Here is a 20,430-nt window from a genome sequence, read left to right on the forward strand (position 1 = left end):
TGAATGCCTGTCACTGCTCAATGCTGATTACTCGTAACACCAAATTGGTTGGATTAGCTGGTTAAGCCTTGAACTTCATAGACATGAGTGTCCAGTCATGAGTGGTAAAAGGTATTTAAGGTGGTCAATCGCAAGTTGTGCTTCCTTCCCTTTGACTCTCCTCTGAAGAGTGACAGACAGCATGGGATCCTCAAAGCAACTCTCCAAAGATCTGAAAACAAAGATTGTTGAGTCTCCTGGTTTAGGGGAAGACTACAAAAAGCCATCTCAGAGGTTTAAACTGTCAGCTTCAACTGTAAGGAATGGAATCAGGAAATGGAAGGCCACAGGCACAGTTGCTGTTAAACCCAGCAGGTCTGGCAGGCCAAGAAAAATACAGGAGTGGCATATGAGCAGGATTGTGAGAATGGTTACAGACAACCTACAGATCACCTCCAAAGACCTGCAAGAACATCTCGCTGCAGATGGTGTATCTGTACATCGTTCTACAATTCAGCGCAATTTGCACAAAGAACATCTGTATGGCAGGGTGATGAGAGAGAAGCCCTTTCTGCACTCACACCACAAACAGAGTCGCTTGTTGTATGCCAATGCTCATTTAGACAAGCCAGATTAATTTTGGAACAAAGTGCTTTGAATTGATGAGAAAAAAATGGAGTTATTTGGTCAGAACAAAATCTCCTTTGCATGGCAGAAACAGAACACCGCATTGCAAGAAAAACACCTGCTACCTGCTGTCAAATTTGGTGGAGGTTCCATCATGCTGTGGGGCTGTCTGGCTAGTTCAGGGACTGGGGGTCTTGTTAAAGTCGAGGGTCGGATAAATTCAACCCAATATCAATAAATTCTTCAGGATAATGTTCAAGCATCAGTCACAAAGTTGAAGTTACGCAGGGGTTGGATATTCCAACAAGACAATGACCAAAAACACTTCAAAATCTACAAAGGCATTCATGCAGAGGGAGAAGTACAATATTTTGGAATGGCCGTCAGTCATCCGACTTAAAAATCATCGAAAATCTATGGGATGATTTGGAGCAGACAGTCCTTGCTCAGCGGCCATTAAATTGAACTGAACTGGAGAGATTTTGTAATGAAGAATGGTCAGAAATACCTCCATCCAGAGTCCAGACACTCATCAAAGGCTGCAGGAGGACAGCGTCGAGAGGCTCAAAGGAGCAAAAGGAGGCTCATCTCAGTATTGATGTCATATCTCTGTTGGGGTGCCCACATTTATGAACCTGTCTAATTTTGTTATGAAGCGTATTGCATATTTTCTGTTAATCCAATAAGCGTAATGTCACTGCTGAAATACTACTGTGTCCGTAAGGCATGTCAGATATTAAAAGGAAGTTCAGCCAATGAGAAACAAAAATCCAAAGAATTAAGAGGGGTTCCCAAACTTTTTCATATGACTATATGAAGTATGTTTTGTGAATAAATTGTTTGCGGCATTCAAATGTTAACATAATTTTGACTCACCCAGTATATAAAGCAGAAAAGCAACAGACTTAAGATGACAAGGGTCAGCAAAAACACACTCACCCGTCGAATGAGTTCTTCAACATTGTCATGGGGGAAAGAACGAATGCCTGTGATAGCTCGGATGAGACGCTCAGAGAGAGAGTATTTGCTCTGAATACTCTGCATTATGTACCACATTTTGGAACTCATAAATGCTTGTGGAACATCTCAGCTGCTGAAGAAGGATTCTGAAAGAATAAAGGAGGAAAAAAAAAAAAGTAGTAAGCTAAGCACCGGGTTATAAGATACACCAATAAATAAGCGCTGTTTGAATCCACCACATTTAGTAGCCTATGAAAGTAAAACATATGTTGTAACTTGTTGACTCGGTCCACTAAAAGGAAAAATAAATCCTTTAAATTCTGTGCAAGTGTAAGAACATTAGTACATACACAGTGGACTGACTGGGAAATCAATGCTTTAAATCCCTTTGTATTTTGTACAAAATAACACAAACGTTAACTCATAGCATGGTAGTACACCCAAAACTATGTAACAAGCCCACATTACTGCATATCAGCGAATACGCAATGACATTGTGCACTGCTCTGCCAGTCTGAGCATGCAGTAGATTCAGTGCATATTCAGACCACTTCACCTTCTGCACACTCCATTCCACTGTAGATTCAAATTTGAAAATGGTTCAATTTTACATTTGTGCCCATCAGTTTATACTCAATAACCCATAATGACAAAGTGAAAGCCTGCCTTCCAGAAGGTCTGCAAATTTATTAAAAATTCAAAAACTGAAATTTCTCATTTATGGAACTATTCAGACCCTTAACTCAGTACTTTGTAGAAGCCCCCTTTGGCAGCAATTCCAGCGTTCTCTACAAACTTTGCACACCTGGATTGGGGTTGTTGATCTCATTCTTTCTGGCAGATCCTTGCGAGCTCCACAAGAGTAGGATTGACTACTGCAATGCGGTGTTCACTGGCTGTTCAAACTGTTCTTTATACAGCCTCCAGTTAATCCAAAATGCGGCTGCAAGACTTATTACAAGAATAAGAAAATATGAACACATAACTCCAGTTCTTAAATCTTTACACTGGCTCCCAGTTAAGTTTAGGGCAGATTTCAAAATCCTCCTTTTAACATATAAAGCATTAAATGGCTGAGGTCCGGCTTACTTGTCTGAACTTATGATGACTTACAAACCTGAGCGCACATTAAGATCTCAAGATGCCGGTCTGCTTAGGATTCCAAGGATTAATAAAATAACAGTGGGAGGTCGAGCTTTTAGTTACAGGGCCCCTAAACTGTGGAGTGGTCTTCCTGCTTCCATAAGAGATGCCCCCTCGGTCTCAGCCTTTAAATCCCAGCTGAAGACTCACGACCTCAGTTCAGCACACCCTGACTAGAGCTGCTGATTAACTGTACAGACTGCATCTCTGTTGTTAGTCATTAGCACTAAAACATAAGTAACATGATAGTTATAACTGGATACTAACCCTCACCTATTCTGTTTCTTTCTCGGTACCCAAATGTGGCAATTGGTGCCACGGCCCACCTGCTAAGTTGTTTGCCTGCCTATGGTAAAGTCATCCCTGATGGAGGATCACAGGAATCATGGGAAAGAGGGGTCCTTTCATGAACAACGTTTCAGCCGTGGCATGGCCAAATAGGGAGGCAGCTAGATGGAGGAGGTCTCCAGGACTCTAAAAATATCCAAACCTAATTATGTCATATCATCTACTGTTAAACCGTACTTCTAAAATTTTTATTATTATGCTGTCTTAAGGAATTGTTCTGTTCTGTGTATTGTATTGTATTGACCCCCTACTTTTGACACCCACTGCACGCCCAACCTACCTGGAAAGGGGTCTCTCTTTGAACTGCCTTTCCAGGTTTCTTCCATTTTCCCTACAAGGTTTTTATTGGGAGTTTTTCCTTGTCTTCTCAGAGAGTCAAGGCTGGGGGGCTGTCAAGAGGCAGGGTCTGTTAAAGCCCATTGCGGCACTTCCTGTGTGATTTTGGGCTATACAAAAATAAACTGTATTGTATTGTATTTTATTGTATTGTACAAGACTGGATGAGAAGCATCTGTAAATGGCCATCTTCAGTCCCCTTCACACATGTTCTATGGAGTTTTAAGTCCGGACCACTAAGACACAAGCCCACTCCAGCGTCATCTTGGCTGCATGCTTTGGTTCATTTTTGTCCCAGCCCGAGGGGGTGTGAACCATGCAACAGGTTTTCTTCAAAGACCTATCTGTATCTGGACAATCAGTTCTGAACAAATGTCCCTGTCCCTGCACATCCCCTCCACTGCATGATGCTGCCATCACTACGCTTCACCATAGGAATGTGATAAACAGAGTCTGGCCTTCACTAGACATAGTGCTTGGAGTTCTGCCAAAGGAAATTTATTTTTTGTCTCATCAGCCCAGAGAATCTTTCTCCTCATGCTCTCAAAGTACAAGCCATTTGTTAAACCCCTCTTAAAAGTGGGTTCCGACAACCTACTCTGCCACAAATGCCTGACAGATGGAGTCCTGCTGCAATGGTTGTCTTTCTTACAAGTTCTCTCATCTCAGCCGAGACTTGGCTGCCTCCACAATGAAGGAAGGCTCTTCTTACTTAAGTTATTCAGTTTGGCCAAATGGCCATCTCTACGATGAGTCCTGGTGGTTCCAAACTCTCTTCCATTTCACAATTCTTGAGGTCACTGTGCTTCTGGGAAAACTCAAACGTTTACAAATTGTTTCACCTCCTTGCCCTGATTTACACCCCACCACAATTTGATCAGGGAGCTCTGCAGAGTTTCTTAGACTTGATGTGTTGGTTTTCATCCCGACATGCAGTGTGAATTATGGGACCGTCCGCACACTGGTACACATGTGCCATCGTAAATAATGGGCAATCTGTTCAGTTTGTGGGCGATAGACACTTCACAAGGAGAGTTAAAGAAAACAGAAGGCACCTGAGCACAACTGGACTGCCACAGCAAAGGGTCTGAATACGTATATAAATGAGAGATTTCAGTTTGATTTTTAATAAATACGCACACCTTTCTGGAAACATTTTCCCTTTTGTTATTTATGGGTTATTAAAAATTAAAACTGGCAAATTTATCAAATTAAATCAACAACAGAATAACCTGTAAAGAAAGTAAACAGGTCTGAATACTTTCTGCAGTCACTGCTACAAGAAAATAAGAAATCTGACAAAACAAGAGGAGACCATTCAGTCCATCAAGCTCATTTGTTTAGTTAATAGCTAAGCTGTCTCAGAGGTTGTCGTGGCTCTCGCTTCAACTAACTCCATGGCTCGGTAGTTTGCTCCAGAATCCCACAACCCCTTGCGTAAAGAAGTGTTTTCTGGCTTCAGTCCTAAATGCACTTCCACCCCTTAATTTCCACTGGTGTCCGAGTATGCGATTTACCATCAAGTCAAAATAAATTCTGCCGGACCTCAAAGCTGCAGGTGAATGGACTGCGGCTGCTTGGAATGATGGGAAGTAAGGGCAGAAGAAGTTTTATTAAATACCTTCAAGGAAAACGGCGGGTCGTCCAGGATGGAAAACAAGCTGAACTTTGTCCTGGCAAAAACCATTGTGAGGCTTGCATTACGCAAATGTCCCAAAAAGGTGGTAGCATCCTTCACAACAGTCGTAGGAATCTAACCTTTACTACAATTTATTCCACAGTGGAAGGCACTTCCCATGGAAGACATAACACATGTCTAATACAAAGACAGACATGTTTTGCCCTTTTTAAAAATCTGGCTAAACAAGTCCTGAAGTACGCAAGTTACATTTGACAAAAACCCCTTGTAAACATTCCAAACAGAAAGAGCTGATGCCAGCCCAAGCAAATCTGGACCCCCAAACTGTAGGTGGTACCACGCACTTACTTCACAGATAAGACTTGACAAAAATCTTCTATAATAAGGCTGAAACTTCATCGCACGTTGCATAAAACTTCAAGCTCGGAAAAAGGCCGAGAAGATTCTCCAGATCAATCTGAAAATGAACTTACCCACAATACCAAGTGCAATATTTGCATATATTAGTAAGCCAGCAGTTCAGCATACTTTATTTTCAGTAGATGTCTGCGTGAAGCATTGCCAGCTCTGAAACACATGCTTTGTACTTCAGGAGGCTGGGAAGTCGATTGAGAACTTTCTACATGACAAACACTGCATACATTGTGGACCATTGACAGAAATGCTCACGAGGAAAGAAAGCCTAAGGAGATGTGTGAACATCTGTAGAATAATGATTAATATGAAAGGGTCCACAGAGCATGTAGACAAAAAAAAATCATTTCAAATAGCCATAAAAAATAAAACAGTAAAAACGGAAAGATATTTGTGAAGCTGGGGAAAAAAAAAAGAGACACACACAATCCCTTACAAGGGTAAATGTCCAACTACAAATAAACTCAAATAAAGACACTTCTGAAGTGAGTTGGTGTATCAAGCAGGAGCCCTTAACATCCATCACCCCCTTTGACAGGAACTCAGGCAGACCCTCTTCTGCTCCTAACATCTTACTGACAAATATAACATCTTCAAGTTTTTAGTCTTCATGGGATTGGTGATGTGGACTTGACTGAAATTTGCATAAAGTGGCTATCCCATCAGGCTTTTCTTGCACTATTCATGAAGAACACTAAACAAAGATGAGCTGGAATACCGGCTCAGAGCCGGTGCACAAGTTTCCGACAATAATCTACATTAACGTACACGCCATTTACATGGATGAACACACAGCAAAGCCAAACAAATTTCAACCCGATGAACAACAATTAATCGTGACAAAGTCCATTAACATTAAAACTGAGAAAAGGCCAGTTAACAGTGAAAATAGGGGAACTATTATTACACCATATATACTCGCGGATAAGTCGGGACTTGATTTAACAGTATAATTTCTGGTATTTTATAATGTCGGTTGTATAATCGAATGTGGAAAACTCACTCTATTGGTACAAAGTATTATGATATGCTAACGCCCGCCTTGAGAGAGTAACCACACAGCCTTTATTTTCTATGTGGGTGCGGCAATGCGCTGTATCAGCGTGTCCTCCTAACCTCTCTCTCAACAACATTTATTTCTATAGCACATTTTCATACAAACAGTCGCTCAAAGTGCTTTACATATTAAAGAATAGAAAAATGAAAGACACAATTATAAAACAAAATAAATCAACATTAACATCGAATAAGAGTAAGGTTCAATGGCCAGGGGACAGAAAAACAAAAACTCGAAAAAATAAAATCTGTAGGGATTCCAGACCATGAGACCGCCCAGTCCCCTCTGGGCATTCTACCTCACATAAATGAAACAGTCCTCTTTGGATTTAGAATTCTCACAGAAGGGCTTGATGATGATGATGGTCACGTAGACTTCTGCCTTTTAATCCGTCCATCATTGTTAGAGCATCATGAAGCTTTGAGTAGGTGGTGGTGGCGCAGGCCACCACCACAAAAGACCGGAAAAAGAAACAGAAAAGAGAGTAGGGGTCAGTAGCGATTTTAGAGCCACCATGAATAGTTATTTTGAGGAGATTGAACATATAGACTATCAGGATTAAGTTAAATTACGATTAAAATGAAGTTATAAAAAGGCCATGTTAAAGTAATGTGTTCTCAGCAGTGTTTTAAACTGCTCTACTGTATCAGCCTGATGAATTCCTATTGGCAGGCTATTCCAGATTTTAAGTGCATAACAGCAGAAGGCCGCCCGGCTCACCACTTCTTTTAAGTTTAGCTTTTGGAATTCTAAGCAGACACTCATTTGAGGATCTGAGGTTACGATTTGGAATATAACGTGTCAGACATTCTGATATATAAGATGGAGCAGATTATTTAAGGCTTTATAAACCATAAGCAGAATTTTAAAGTCAATTCTGAATGACACAGGTAACCAGTGTAGTGACATCAAAACTGGAGAGATGTGTTCAGATTTTCTTTTCCTAGTTAGGATTCTAGCAGCTCCATTCTGCACTCGTTGCAAACGATTTGTCTTTTTTGGGTGGTCCTGAGAGGAGTGCGTTACAGTAATCTAGTCTACTGAAAACAAACGCGTGAACTAATTTGTTAGCATCTTTCAGTGATATAAGAGGTCTAACTTTACTTATGTTTGTGAAAAAATGCTGTCCTAGTGATCTGATGAATATGCGATTTAAAATTCAGATTACAGTCAACAATCACCCCTAAGCTTTTTACCTCCGTCTCTCGTGCCTACGTGACCACACGGTAATACCCAAACTATTCTGAAGCAACGTTTGCACCGATTTTACTTTTTTTGTATCTCACACACCTTTATCGTAAAAGCATCCCTTATCTACGATGAAGCGTTCAATCTGAAGAAAATATGAAGCTGGTTTTAAATTAATTGTTGAAGTAGTGAAAGAATTTGGTAACTGCCTGATGAAACAAAATTCGATGCGTCTGAGAAACTGGTGTGAGATTGGAGGAGGCAAGATGATGAAAAATAAATAAAAAAAATAAATAAATAAGCATCGCAATTTTGAACAGGCGTATAAGTCGGGATCTGATTTTATGATTGATTTTTCGGGTTTCAAGACCCGACTTATACGTGAGTATATACAGTAGTTTGTAATTAGAGCAAGATTGTGTTTAGTTTCGTGTGACTAATTTTTTTTTTAAATGTTAAAAAGTGCGTAAACACATTATTATAATATGCTTAAACTTGTTGGGTAGGTCAATAATTGTCCATATTTTTGTGATAGTTTTTTTTTTTTGGGTTGGCTGTACACCTTTCCCCGCACACAAGTGGACACAATGGGTGTCTGTGGTCACGTCGTAGTGGTGAAGTTTCAACCTTGATCAACTCATCTTGTTTTTCCCCTACAGCAACAATTTTTTTTCTATAACACATTTTCATGCAAACGATGTGCTCAAAGTGCTTTACAACATGTCAAAAGAAATAGTTACAAGCAAAAATAAATGAAATTTAGGCAACAATAATAGGGAATAAATTGTATAGAAAACAAATAAATACTACACACTTGCATAAGAAAGATACAGCATATAGAGGAGAGGTTAGGCGCACACGCTGATACAGCGCATTGCCGCACCCACCACATGACAAACCAACTCAGGATCCCAGATTAGGACCCGAGTGCAGCCACACAATTGGTGACACCTCAGCACCACACCAGTTCAGATGGAATGGAACCCGTGGGAGGTTTTTTGATGGTGGCTGGAGTGCCAATTCGGACACCAACCCACAGGTATTTCCCTGCAGGCTGGAGGGCCCACATGCAGATTAATGTCATACTCAGGACGGAGCAATGGCAGGTTAAGGTCCCAATGGAATGCAGTCACTTTTGGCATTTACGGGATTTGAACTGACAACCTTCCGATTGCCAGTGGAGATCCCTAGCCTCAAAGCCATCCACTCTGCCCTACAGTATATAATTAAGATATATACAATTAAGAGAAGTAGGGTCCTATGAGTCCTTAAATATAGAATTGTTTTTCAAGTTTCTAAATGACAGTTCGATGATAAGGTCAGATTGCCAGGGTGGAGAGAGAGAAAAAAAAAAATCTGCAGCAGTTGCAAACAAAACGACCACCCAGCCCCACCGGACATATTGCCTAAGAGAAATGTTCTGAAGTTGTTCTTTACTCGAAGGTAAACATGGCTGCTCTGCTCTCTTTGTGCCAAGGAAGACAAGTGAATAGTGATCAACTTTTTTAACATGTTATTAAAATCAAATGACATTCCATACAAGCAAGTCAAGTTTAACAAAACTTGGCTCAAAACAAATCAAATTCCACCCATCATAGAAGCCTTTCTACACAGCAAAGGGTTTACAAATGGATGGAGACACTAAGGAGGAGCAGGATACCCTTCCATAAACACTGCTGGAGACAACGTTGAGCAAGTCCATACCAAGATTTTGACAAACTAACAAGGATTTCAGCCCAGATGCACAATTAAAAAAAAATTAAATACAGTGGAACCTCTAGATACGATCACCTCTGTAATTCAAGATAAGAGGAAAGTAGGAGCGAAAAATTCGGATCTAAATACGAGCACTGGCTCAGCGTAGAACGAAGCCACGAGCCAGGCTGTGGTTATGCGTGACGCGTTTCCCAATCCGCCTCGAGTCGGGGATTCACCCAAGCGGACGCTGCCAGCCCGTCAGTTCACTCAGTGTTCCTTGTTCTCCCGTAGCGTGAGGATCTACGCGTTTGTGCGCTTGTGATTTCATTGTTTCGCTGTATCAGTTCACTGTATAAGCGTATCCAAAAATATTGCGGACATGCAGACGGAGAATAGGATTACATCTCGTCTGAAGAAGGGGCCCGAGTTGCCTCGAAAGCCTGCATATTGTAATCTTTTTAGTTAGCCAATAAAAGGTGTCATTTTGCTTGACTTTTCTCTACCCTCAAGAGGAGAGAGAGAGAGAGAGAGAGAGAGAGAGAGGGGCGTGCGAGCATGAGAAATAAGGAGAGGGAGACGCGCACGAGAGAGACGAACCATCAGCTCAGTTATGATCACATGACGCTCAGCAAACAAAGTGTATCCACACTTATTTATCAGTGTTATTTGTTAGGAAAATTGATTTTTATGTTGATATTTTTGGGGGTGCGGAACGGATTAACTGGATTTCCATTATTTTCAATGGGGATGTTTTGTTCTAGATACAAGAAATTCGCTATTTAAGATCAGTGCTGGAACGAATTAAACTCGTATCTCGAGGTTCCACTGTGTATGTGTATGTGTGTGTATATATATATATATATATAGCACATTTTCATACATAGAATGTTGCTTTCAATGTCAGGATTAATTCAGTACTGTTATGTAAATTCAGTTTCTTTTTTGATCATTCTATGACAGACTACTGTGATGAATGATGGTCACTCTACAGCATTTTCTGAAGAGAAATAAAGGATGCAATGGACAAGTTACCTCCTGCCTGGTTCCTGACTCAAACAGGTCCTAGTTTGAGGACTACATTTCTTTAATATACACTCTATTGCTAAAAGTATTGGGACCCCCCTCCAAATCATGGATTCAGGTGGTCCAATCACTTCCATGGCCACAAGTTTATAACATCGAGCCCCTCGGCATGCAGACTGCGTCTACAAACATTTGTGACAGAATGGGCCTCTCTCAGGGGCTCAGTGGGTTCAAGCATGGTACTGTGATAGGATGCCACCTGTGCAATAAGCCCATATATCTTGAAATATTCCATGGTCAGCGGTCAATGGTATTATGACAAAGTGGAAGTAATTGGGAATGACAGCAACTCAGCCACGAAGTAGTAGGCCACATCAAATCACAGATCACAGTGCATGCTGAGGTGTGCAGAAGTCACCAACCAAAGATAAAACTTTAACTTCATTTAAATAATCTGTATTGTTACTAATTAAACATGTGAGGACAAGGTGGTGCAGCGCTAGCTGGGTGCTGGCGCTCCATTCATGGATTGTTCCTGCCTCGAGCTGTATTCTTGCTGGCGTGATACTGGAAAGATAGGTGGATGGAATAATTAAACATGTACTACAAAGATATTTCAATGTTCCTTAAAAGTTTTGAATAATCTGCATTCTAAGCTTACAGATGGCTTAACGTCTATTACAGATCTGATTGTGTGCTGATTGGGTATTTGGAGAAAGTAAGGACAGGAATTGGAAGATAGTACATTTGAAAGAGACAGGACTGCTGTAATAAATTATTTCATCAAAGGTCGTGCACGGCGCAGCACGCATCTTGCGTGAGGCATGACCAATCACTGCGCCACCGTGTTCCCATGTTTGATAACATGCTTTAACTCCCATCATCATGAAAATGATATCACGTATACATCTCAGTATTTTAAATTATTCAGAGAGCTGTAATATCACAAATGTAATGGATTCTGTGTCCTGTTAGAGGAAGAGAGCTGGTTAAAGAAGCACATAGTGATTCACACACACAGAGCACATAGAAGATCAAATACAAAACAAAGCATTTAACGTGCTACTTTAGTTACGATGGGATTTGAGAAACCGGTTAAACAAATGATTTTAAGATGAAGTTTATGATGTTCTACTTTAATGACAAAATAAACTATGTGATTAACGTGGAAATTTCGAGATTAAAGTTGACATTTCATGCTTTTTTCCTCTGTACCCTAATTAGCTTTAATATGACACTCAGACGGTGGGCTACGACTCGCCTTTTTACAGCAACTTTGATATCTGACAACTTTTTTATTTCGGCACTGTGCGACTTTGTGAACTTGAGCTTTCGAGTTTCTCCGACACTCTCTGTCACTCGATCAACTTCATTTTGTTGCTTATACCACTGTTTAAACCAACAAATAGTACGTTTTTCATTTTGCCTCAACTTGGTATTCCCTGAAATTCTATCAAACCCATGCTTTTGCCATTGACTTTTCACAGAACGCTGATCTTAAGGGCTATTTATATTGATTTGCATATTCAAAGAGGCGTAATTCTTGGAGGAGTTGGGGCGGGACAGCAGGAGCGTGCATGTGCGTTACTTTTCACGCTGACCGGGATTTATGTAACAGAAGAACGTGGAAGTTGGCGAACACACAGATTTATGCATCTGGATTTTTTTGTACATACAAACATTTCCGCTTTTGTCCTTACGCCATGTTTTAGTGTGAATTCTACGCATGGCGTTATGCATGAGGCCCCTGGTCACAAAGTCCCATAAACACACTCGGTCGTACACTAGATAGATAGATAGATAGATAGATAGATAGATAGATAGATAGATAGATAGATAGATAGATAGATAGATAGATAGATAGATAGATAGATAGATAGATAGATACTATATAATAGATAGACAGATACTTTATTAATCCCAAGGGGAAATTCACATAATCCAGCAGCAGTATACTGATACAAAGAAACAATATTAAATTAAATAGTAATAAAAATAAAAAAAATTAAAATAAAATTAATGTTCACATTTACTCCCCCGGGTGGAATTGAAGAGTCGCATAGTGTGGGGGAGCACCTTGTAGAAAGCCTTCCCAGAAGAGTTAAAGATGTTAGAGCTGCAAAGTTAGGGCCAACTCCATATTAAAGCCTATGGGATGGCATTAAAGTTCATGTGTGGGTAAGGGCAGGCATCCCAATACTTTTGGCAATACAGTGTATTTCCAATGCAATTTCCTCCACCCAGTTTCAAATATGCAGCATCTGTTCTCCGTTCTTGCTCTGTGCAGCAGCAAGGCAAACACAAAGTGGGCAGCTCATGATGCTCTTGTGGATTCTGTCGCTTTCTGTTTGTTTTCAAGTCCTTCAGATTTATTTCAAGTTGTTAGAAAGGAAATAAAGTAAAAAGGAACTTAAAGGCAAAGTTTGGGGGAAAATGTTAAACTACATTAGATTACTGTATGCCATGCAGGGTACGAGTTATTTTTTTTTTAAACTATTTATTCCAGATAAATACAGTAGAAAAGTTAATGAATACCCAAATGTTTTTTTCTTTTTATGTCACCCCATGTATTTTTTAGTGGTGATTGAGGAAAAAAAATGGGTTAAGGTAGTACATTGTATATACAATAGCTTTGACACTGATTTTATATAATTTCCAAGTGATACAACTATGAAGTGTATTGTTATGTTGTCAGTAAAGGTTATTGGGGTATAAGGCATAAAACCGAAATGGCATTGGATCTCTTTTTCTCCAACCCCTAGTTATGGAAATATTTCTTCTGCACTTTTGTTGACACTTTGCAGTCTTGGGTTAAGGTAATACATACTACATCATAGTTTTGACACAGATGTCATATTAATGCCAAGTGATACAGCTATGAAGCAGGCCAAGAAATTTTAATCTCATGAAGAAGATTGGAAAAATAAAATCTGATATAATATACGCCAAAACACTTGCTTTTCTTTCTAAAATACTGTTAAAACAAATACTTCCTCCAAAAAAAAAAAATGAGTAAACATCATAAATGGGAAAGCAAATCACATGGGATTGAGTTTTTACTTTTTTTCTTTTTATTTAAATTGGAGAGGATTCGTCCAAAGATTGTAAGGAGACTGAAATCCTTCATCTCAAGCCACCAATGATTATAATTGTGAAAGCAGCAAGAACTCACGGACATCAACACCAACTACATAAGAGGATAAACCAGGCTTATTGGACTCGTAACATCCTGAGCCCACGCTTTGTGTGGTATACAGGTACTGGAAAGTCTCTCTTTTCAAGGGCAATGCCATATATGTTATAAAGTGGCAAAATATTCACATGTTCTCAAGCAGGTGTTCTGTCAGCTTTATTTAAAAAACACATTACAACTAATCAAGACTGTACACTCTGAACACTAGACACTGAAACAGACCAGGATGTTCACTCCAGGTTACAGCTTTTCTTGACCAGTCTGCAGATCAATCTATCAGACAGAGGGCAGACCAAAAAGAAACACACACAGACACTGACGACTGAGAGGGTGGACGTCAGATACGCAGGCAGAGAGACAGACAGACAGACAGACACAGAGACAGAGAACAACAAACTATGGTATTAAAAGAAAATAAATTGTCCTCTATTAGTAGCAATAGATTAAGGAGGTGCTGAATCATGAGACAAAGATAACTGGGTTCCCCAATTATGGATAGACTGGCACTGTGTGTGAACAGCCAATGGGGGCACTTCTTAACGGCGTAATATGATAGCCCCAAGAGCTGCTCAACTACTGTATATGGGACATAACACTGTTAAAATAGCACCAGCAAAAGCGAAATCTAAGAGAGTTGCATTTTTTTGTTCCATAACCGTCCTCAACAGAGAGAAGCCCAACTGTCTGTCTCATTTATTATTTCTACACTGTGTATGAATTGAAACCATGACCATTGTGCTCCCCACTATTTGACAGAACCTAAGAAGCAAGATTTGGACCTTCAGATATTGGCTGTGAGGTGCTGGTTGATCAATCTATCATGCAAACAGGAATTTTACTGCACTGTGTATATGGGACAATAAATCTGAAAGTACCGGATAACATTTTTTTTTTTCAATCCAGGCAAAGCCTTGTATTTTTTTAATAAGATAGAGTGCTACTCTTCATCATTCCTATGCCAGCTTCTCTTCATTTAATGTCCCAGCAGCTTTTAAACATGTTGTGGTGTAGCGTCAAGCAGAACTTTACTCTCTCCAAATGTAAAGACCTACAGTGCATCCGGAAAGTATTCACAGCACATCACGTTTTCCACATTTTGTTGAGTTGCAGCCTTATTCCAAAATGGATTCAATTCATTTTTTTCCTCAGAATTCTACACACAACATCCCATAATGACAACATGAAAAAAGTTTACTTGAGGTTTTTGCAAATTTATTAAAAATAAAAAACTGAGAAATCCCATGTCCATAAGTATTCACAGCCTTTGCTCAATACTTTGTCGATGCACCTTTGGCAGCAATTCCAGCCTCAAGTCTTTTTGAATATGATGCCACAAGCTTGGCACACCTATCCTTGGCCAGTTTAGCCCATTCCTCTTTGCAGCACCTCTCAAACTCCATCAGGTTGGATGGGAAGCGTCGGTGCACAGCCATTTTAAGATCTCTCCAGAGATGTTCATTCAGATTCAAGTCTGGGCTCTGGTTGGCCACTCAAGGACATTCACAGAGTTGTCCTGAAGCCAATCCTTTGATATCTTGGCTGTGTGCTTAGGGTCGTTGTCCTGCTGAAAGATGAACCGTCGCCCCAGTCTGAGGTCAAGAGCTCTGGAGCAGGTTTTCATCCAGGATGTCTCTGTACATTGCTGCAGTCATCTTTCCCTTTATCCTGACTAGTCTTCCAGTTCCTGCCGCTGAAAAACATCCCCACAGCATGATGCTGCCACCACCATGCTTCACTGTAGGGATGGTATTGGCCTGGTGATGAGCGGTGCCTGGTTTCCAAAGAGTTCAATTTGTCTCATCAGACCAGAGAAGTTTGTTTCTCATGGTCTGAGAATCCTTCAGGTGCGTTTTGGCAAACTTCAGGTGGGCTGCCATGTGCCTTTTACTAGGGAGTGGCTTCCGTCTGGCCACTCTACCATACAGGCCTGATTGGTGGATTGCTGCAGAGATGGTTATCCTTCTGGAAGGTTCTCCTCTCTCCACAGAGGACCTCTGGAGCTCTGACAGAGTGACCATCAGGTTCTTGGTCACCTCCCTGACTAAGGCCCTTCTCCCCCAGTCGCTCAGTTTAGATGGATGGCCAGCTCTAGGAAGAGTCCTGGTGGTTTCGAACTTCTTCCACTTATGGATGATGGAGGCCCCTGAGCTCATTGGGACCTTCAAAGCAGCAGAAATTTTTCTGTAACCTTCCCCAGATTTGTGCCTCGAGACAATCCTTTCTTGGAGGTCTGCAGACAATTCCTTTGACTTCATGCTTGGTTTGTGCTCTGACATGAACTGTCAATTGTGGGACCTTCTATAGACAGGTGTGTGCCTTTCAAATCATGTCACATCAACTGAATTGACCACAGGTGGACTCCAATGAAGCTGCAGAAACATCTCAAGGATGATCAGGGGAAACAGGATGGACCTGAGCTCAATTTGGAGCTTCATGGCAAAGGCTGTGAATACTTATGGACATGTGCTTTCTCGTTTTTTTTTTTTTAATTTTAATAAATTTGCAAAAACCTCAAGTAAACTTTTTTCACTTTGTTATTATGGGGTGTTGTGTGTAGAATTCTGAGGAAAAAATGAATTTAATCCATTTTGGAATAAGGCTGTATTTCTAAATTGCATTTTCTTGCTAAGATTCTTAAAACGGTCGTTCTAATCGAGATTGAAGATTTTTTTTCTTTAATGAAAATGGTATTTTAGATGATTTTCACTCTGGTTTTCGAGCTTGTCATGTTTATAATGATCTTTTAACAATGGACTCTGGCGAGGATGCCATCTTGATTCTGTTGGATCTTACTGCAGCATTCGATACTGTGGATCACACAATTCTCTTATCACGTCTGAGGCAGTAAGTGTGGGTTCATGGTATTGCCCTTGAATGGTTTATGTCCTATTGAACAAATCCAAATTTTTCCCTTTATGCCTTGCTGATTCTTCATCCTCCTCAGCCCCTCTTAGCTCTGGTGTTCCACACAGCTCCACTGTTGGTCCTGTACTTTTGTTACTCTTTACATGCTACCTTTAGGTTCCAGGAAAAAGGTTTTTTTTTTTTCTTTTCACTGTTATGCTGAGGATACACGGCTTTACTTGCCAATTAAAACAAAAATACTACATACAGGGCGGTCTAGCGAACCTGTTAGACGAGTGTTTAAATGAAATAGAATCCTGAAAGGCAATACATTTTCTTCAGCTCAATGAAAAGAAAACAGAAATATTGGTTTTCGGAAAATGCGGAAATTCCAACTCTTCTAAACAATGCTCTTGGTTCTCTGGTATCATATGACAGGCCTGATACCAAGAACTTGGGGATTGTTTATGAGAAAAATTTTTAAATTCGACAAACAGATCAATCCTGACTTTTATCAAAGGTCACGGCCTTTTTATGTCAAAATTACCTTGAAAAAGCAGTTCATGCTTTAATAACCTCTAGGTTTGATTACTCTAATAGTCTGCGTGTCTAGGTGTTCATCAGGCATCTTTACATCGCCTACAGATGGTACAGAATGATGTGGCCAGTTTTTACTTTCTCATATATACGAGGAACAGGGAAATTATCGTAATCGTCCAAAAATGCGACTTCGAGATTTTAATAACTCGACGATTTAGACCTCTCTGATAGACAAAATACCATTTTTGGAATTATGTCTGTGTGTGTGTGTGTGTGTGTGTAAACACGATAACTGGTGTACGCTTTCATTTTGGTCAACCAAATTTTGCATACAAGTATTAGGTACAAAATTTAGATTTAGATCTATCAACTTTTGAGCTACTTCCGCTAACTGGAAGTGGTACTTTTTTTTTTTTTAATTTATGCGGCTGCAGAGTCTTTACAAATTTACTTTGATAATAAATTGTTCAATATATTATTAATTTGATGTGTTGTTGATGTTTCTTTAAATGTACAGAATACAGAAATGTAATCATTGTCTTGTGGTTTACTCAAATATCCATCCCCCATATCCGAGTATACGAGAAAGACCACTCCCAATTTTTTAACTTGCACTCGCACACGTGAACATATTTATCCAGAACTCGCCTCTCTTCATTGGCGTCCAATTCATTTTGGAATCGATTTTAAAATTTTGTTACTAGTTTTTAATGCCTAAATGGACTGGTGCCTTTGACCTCTCAGATTTTTTTAAAAATGTACACCCCAAAGTGGTTGTTGCCAGTTGTTCCTAGTGGTACCTTGATCAAGGTATACGGAGAGGGAACTGGGGGATTTTGGGTAGCTGCTCCCTCACTGTGGAACAGTTTACTGGAGTATATGAGAATGTCCCCCAATCACATTTAAGTCATTACTGAAGACTTACTTCTTCACTCTGGCTTTGGAATAAAAGGTGTCAGCAAGACATCTTTGTCCTTTTCTTTTATTGTCCTCTTGCTATTATTTTACACTAGCCATGTGCGCCCAACTACGTTGTGCGTGTTAAAAACTGTCTGTGAAGGGCTCCCTGTTTAAACGTGGCTGCCTTCGTCGCACAGCATTATGATTTGTTATAACGGAAACAAAATTACAAAAGAAAACCCTTGGACATTGATTCGATAGGAGCGGCCTACTCGGAATTACTGTCCGAATAGTAATTATGTGGTGGTGTAGGAGCATTTCTGCTTCTGTCCATTCACAGTCCGTCTCGTTTTCACGACACTGTCGTTGCCTCTCACGATATCTTCTCAACCTCTCTCCAATCTCGCAGGTTGCTTTGTGGCAATCCAAAGAGTAAGGCAATATACACGGAGCAATGGTTATAAAAAGGGGGACACATAAGTATCCAGGCTCTTTAAAGCATAAATAGAGATCACTTCACTGACATGTGACCAAGCCATGATACAACTGTGAGACGCGCAGCACTCGCTGGTTACAACGTAACAATAATAATTTCCGGAACGTGCCGTTACGTTGTCATTCATTTTTCCCACTGTCTTTCTTTCATTCATATGTTACGTAGGCACGTACCTTTTATCTTCAGCAATCTCATTCTCTAACCAGGCCTCAGGAGCTAACCAGCGTAACACTGTCCACCACCCCTTTCGTTATTCCGGCACATTGTTGACATCCGTGGGTAACAACTACGTACTAAACTGGAAGGTGGTCTACGCATGCATAGAATTTGCGGACAAACAAAGATCAAGATCTAAATGAAGATCTCTTTAGTTAATTTAAAGCACAACAATTTGTTTAGTTTGAATGTCTGTGTTTTGAAGTGTGACTGGAGTACCACAGTCTTCAGTAGTATAAGCCTGGAGGAGATTCTTAATGCAATGCCTATGTTTTAGCTGTCTCTCTACTGCCATCTAGTGCTGCTTCTTCTAATTCATTCGCGGACAAACAAAGATCAAGATCCAAATGAAGATTATTATTTTAGATTTATTTTAGTTTATCTTATTTAAATTTAAATGATAAAATGTTATTTATTTATTTATTATTGTACACCACTTTGTTCAGCATTGGCTGTTTTTTTTTTTTTAAATGTGCTTTACAGTCATATGAAAAAGTTTGGGACCCCCTCTCAGCCTGCATAATAATTGACTCTCCTTTCAACACAAAAGATAACAGTGGTATGTCTTTCGTTTCCTAGGAACATCTGACTACTGGGGTGTTTTCCGAACAAAGATTTTTAGTGACGCAGTATTTAGTTGTATGAAATTAAATCAAATGTGAAAAACTGGCTGTGCACAAATGTGGGTCCCCTTGTCATTGTGCTGATTTGAATGCCTGTCACTGCTCAATGCTGGTTACTTGTTACACCAAATTGGTTGGATTAGCTGGTTAAGCCTTGAACTTCATAGACAGGAGTGTCCAATCATGAGTGGTAAAAGGTATTTAAGGTGGTCAGTTGCAAGTTGTGAAGTTGTGAAATGGCAACTAAAAATCTGCCAAATTCTGCCAGAATTTGAGGTGTTTTGTTTGTCCACCCGCCTCTTGAGGACTGACCACAAGGTCTGCACTGGTGGTGCCCCAATCCCAACCCATGAATAAAGAATTTTCCCAACCATCCAAGAACAGTTTGGTGACCAACACTGCCTTTTCCAGCATGACGGAACACTGCACCATAAGAGAAAAATGATAACTAGGTGGCTTGGGGAACAAAACATCAAAATTTGGAGTCCACGGCCAGGAAACTCCCCATTGAAAACTTGTGCTCAATCCTCAAGACAAACAAAAATTCACACATTCTGACAAACTCCAAGCATCGATTCTGCAAGAATGGGCTGCCATCAGTCAGGATTGGGCCATGAAGTTGATGGACAGCCTGCCAGGGCTTGATAAAGAAAGAAGGGCCAACACTGCAAATATGGCATAAAGTTCCTGTTATCTACACTAATATCTATACTAATAAAAGGCAAAGCCCTCACTGACTCATCACTAATTCTCCAACTTCCCGTGTAGGTAGAAGGCTGAAATTTGGCAGGCTCATTCCTTACAGGTTACTTACAAAAGTTAGGCAGGTTTCATTTCGAAATTCTACCCGTAACGGTCATAACTGGAACCTACTCATGTACATATATAGCGGCCATAGCCTGTAGCTCAGTCGCTGTGTGAGGCAGAGTTGTGTCCCGCATCGTCACGCCTTCCACGTAATTGAGTGCCTGCCCATATAAGGTAAATATTCGCGGGTGAAGGACTGTGCTTATGCAAACGAAGATGAGATGGTCTGGGATAGACTAGTGTTTGGCACAAACTCAGCGAAACTGTGAGAGAAACTTTTAAGTGCCGGGTCGTAGCTAACATTAAACAAAGCCGTGGACATCGCAAAATTGCACAAGAGAGCACAAGCACAGCTGGGAACCTTCGATGCATGTACTCCGAGCAGCTCACGTGAACTGA

General features: G+C 40.3%; 1 protein-coding gene across 1 annotated transcript in view; it reads right to left on the reverse strand.

The window, feature by feature from the left end:
- Nucleotides 1-20,430, reverse strand: part of asb8 (ankyrin repeat and SOCS box containing 8) — a 42,565-nt gene that overhangs the window by 15,356 nt on the left and 6,779 nt on the right. Inside the window, exon 2 of the mRNA XM_039746728.1 lies at nucleotides 1,546-1,712. Within this exon, the coding sequence (XP_039602662.1) occupies nucleotides 1,546-1,674 (129 nt within the window). The 5' untranslated portion in view covers nucleotides 1,675-1,712. The remainder of the gene's footprint in view (nucleotides 1-1,545; nucleotides 1,713-20,430) is intronic.

The sequence above is a fragment of the Polypterus senegalus genome, chromosome 3, assembly GCF_016835505.1.
Source record: "Polypterus senegalus isolate Bchr_013 chromosome 3, ASM1683550v1, whole genome shotgun sequence".
NCBI classification, from domain to species: domain Eukaryota; kingdom Metazoa; phylum Chordata; class Cladistia; order Polypteriformes; family Polypteridae; genus Polypterus; species Polypterus senegalus.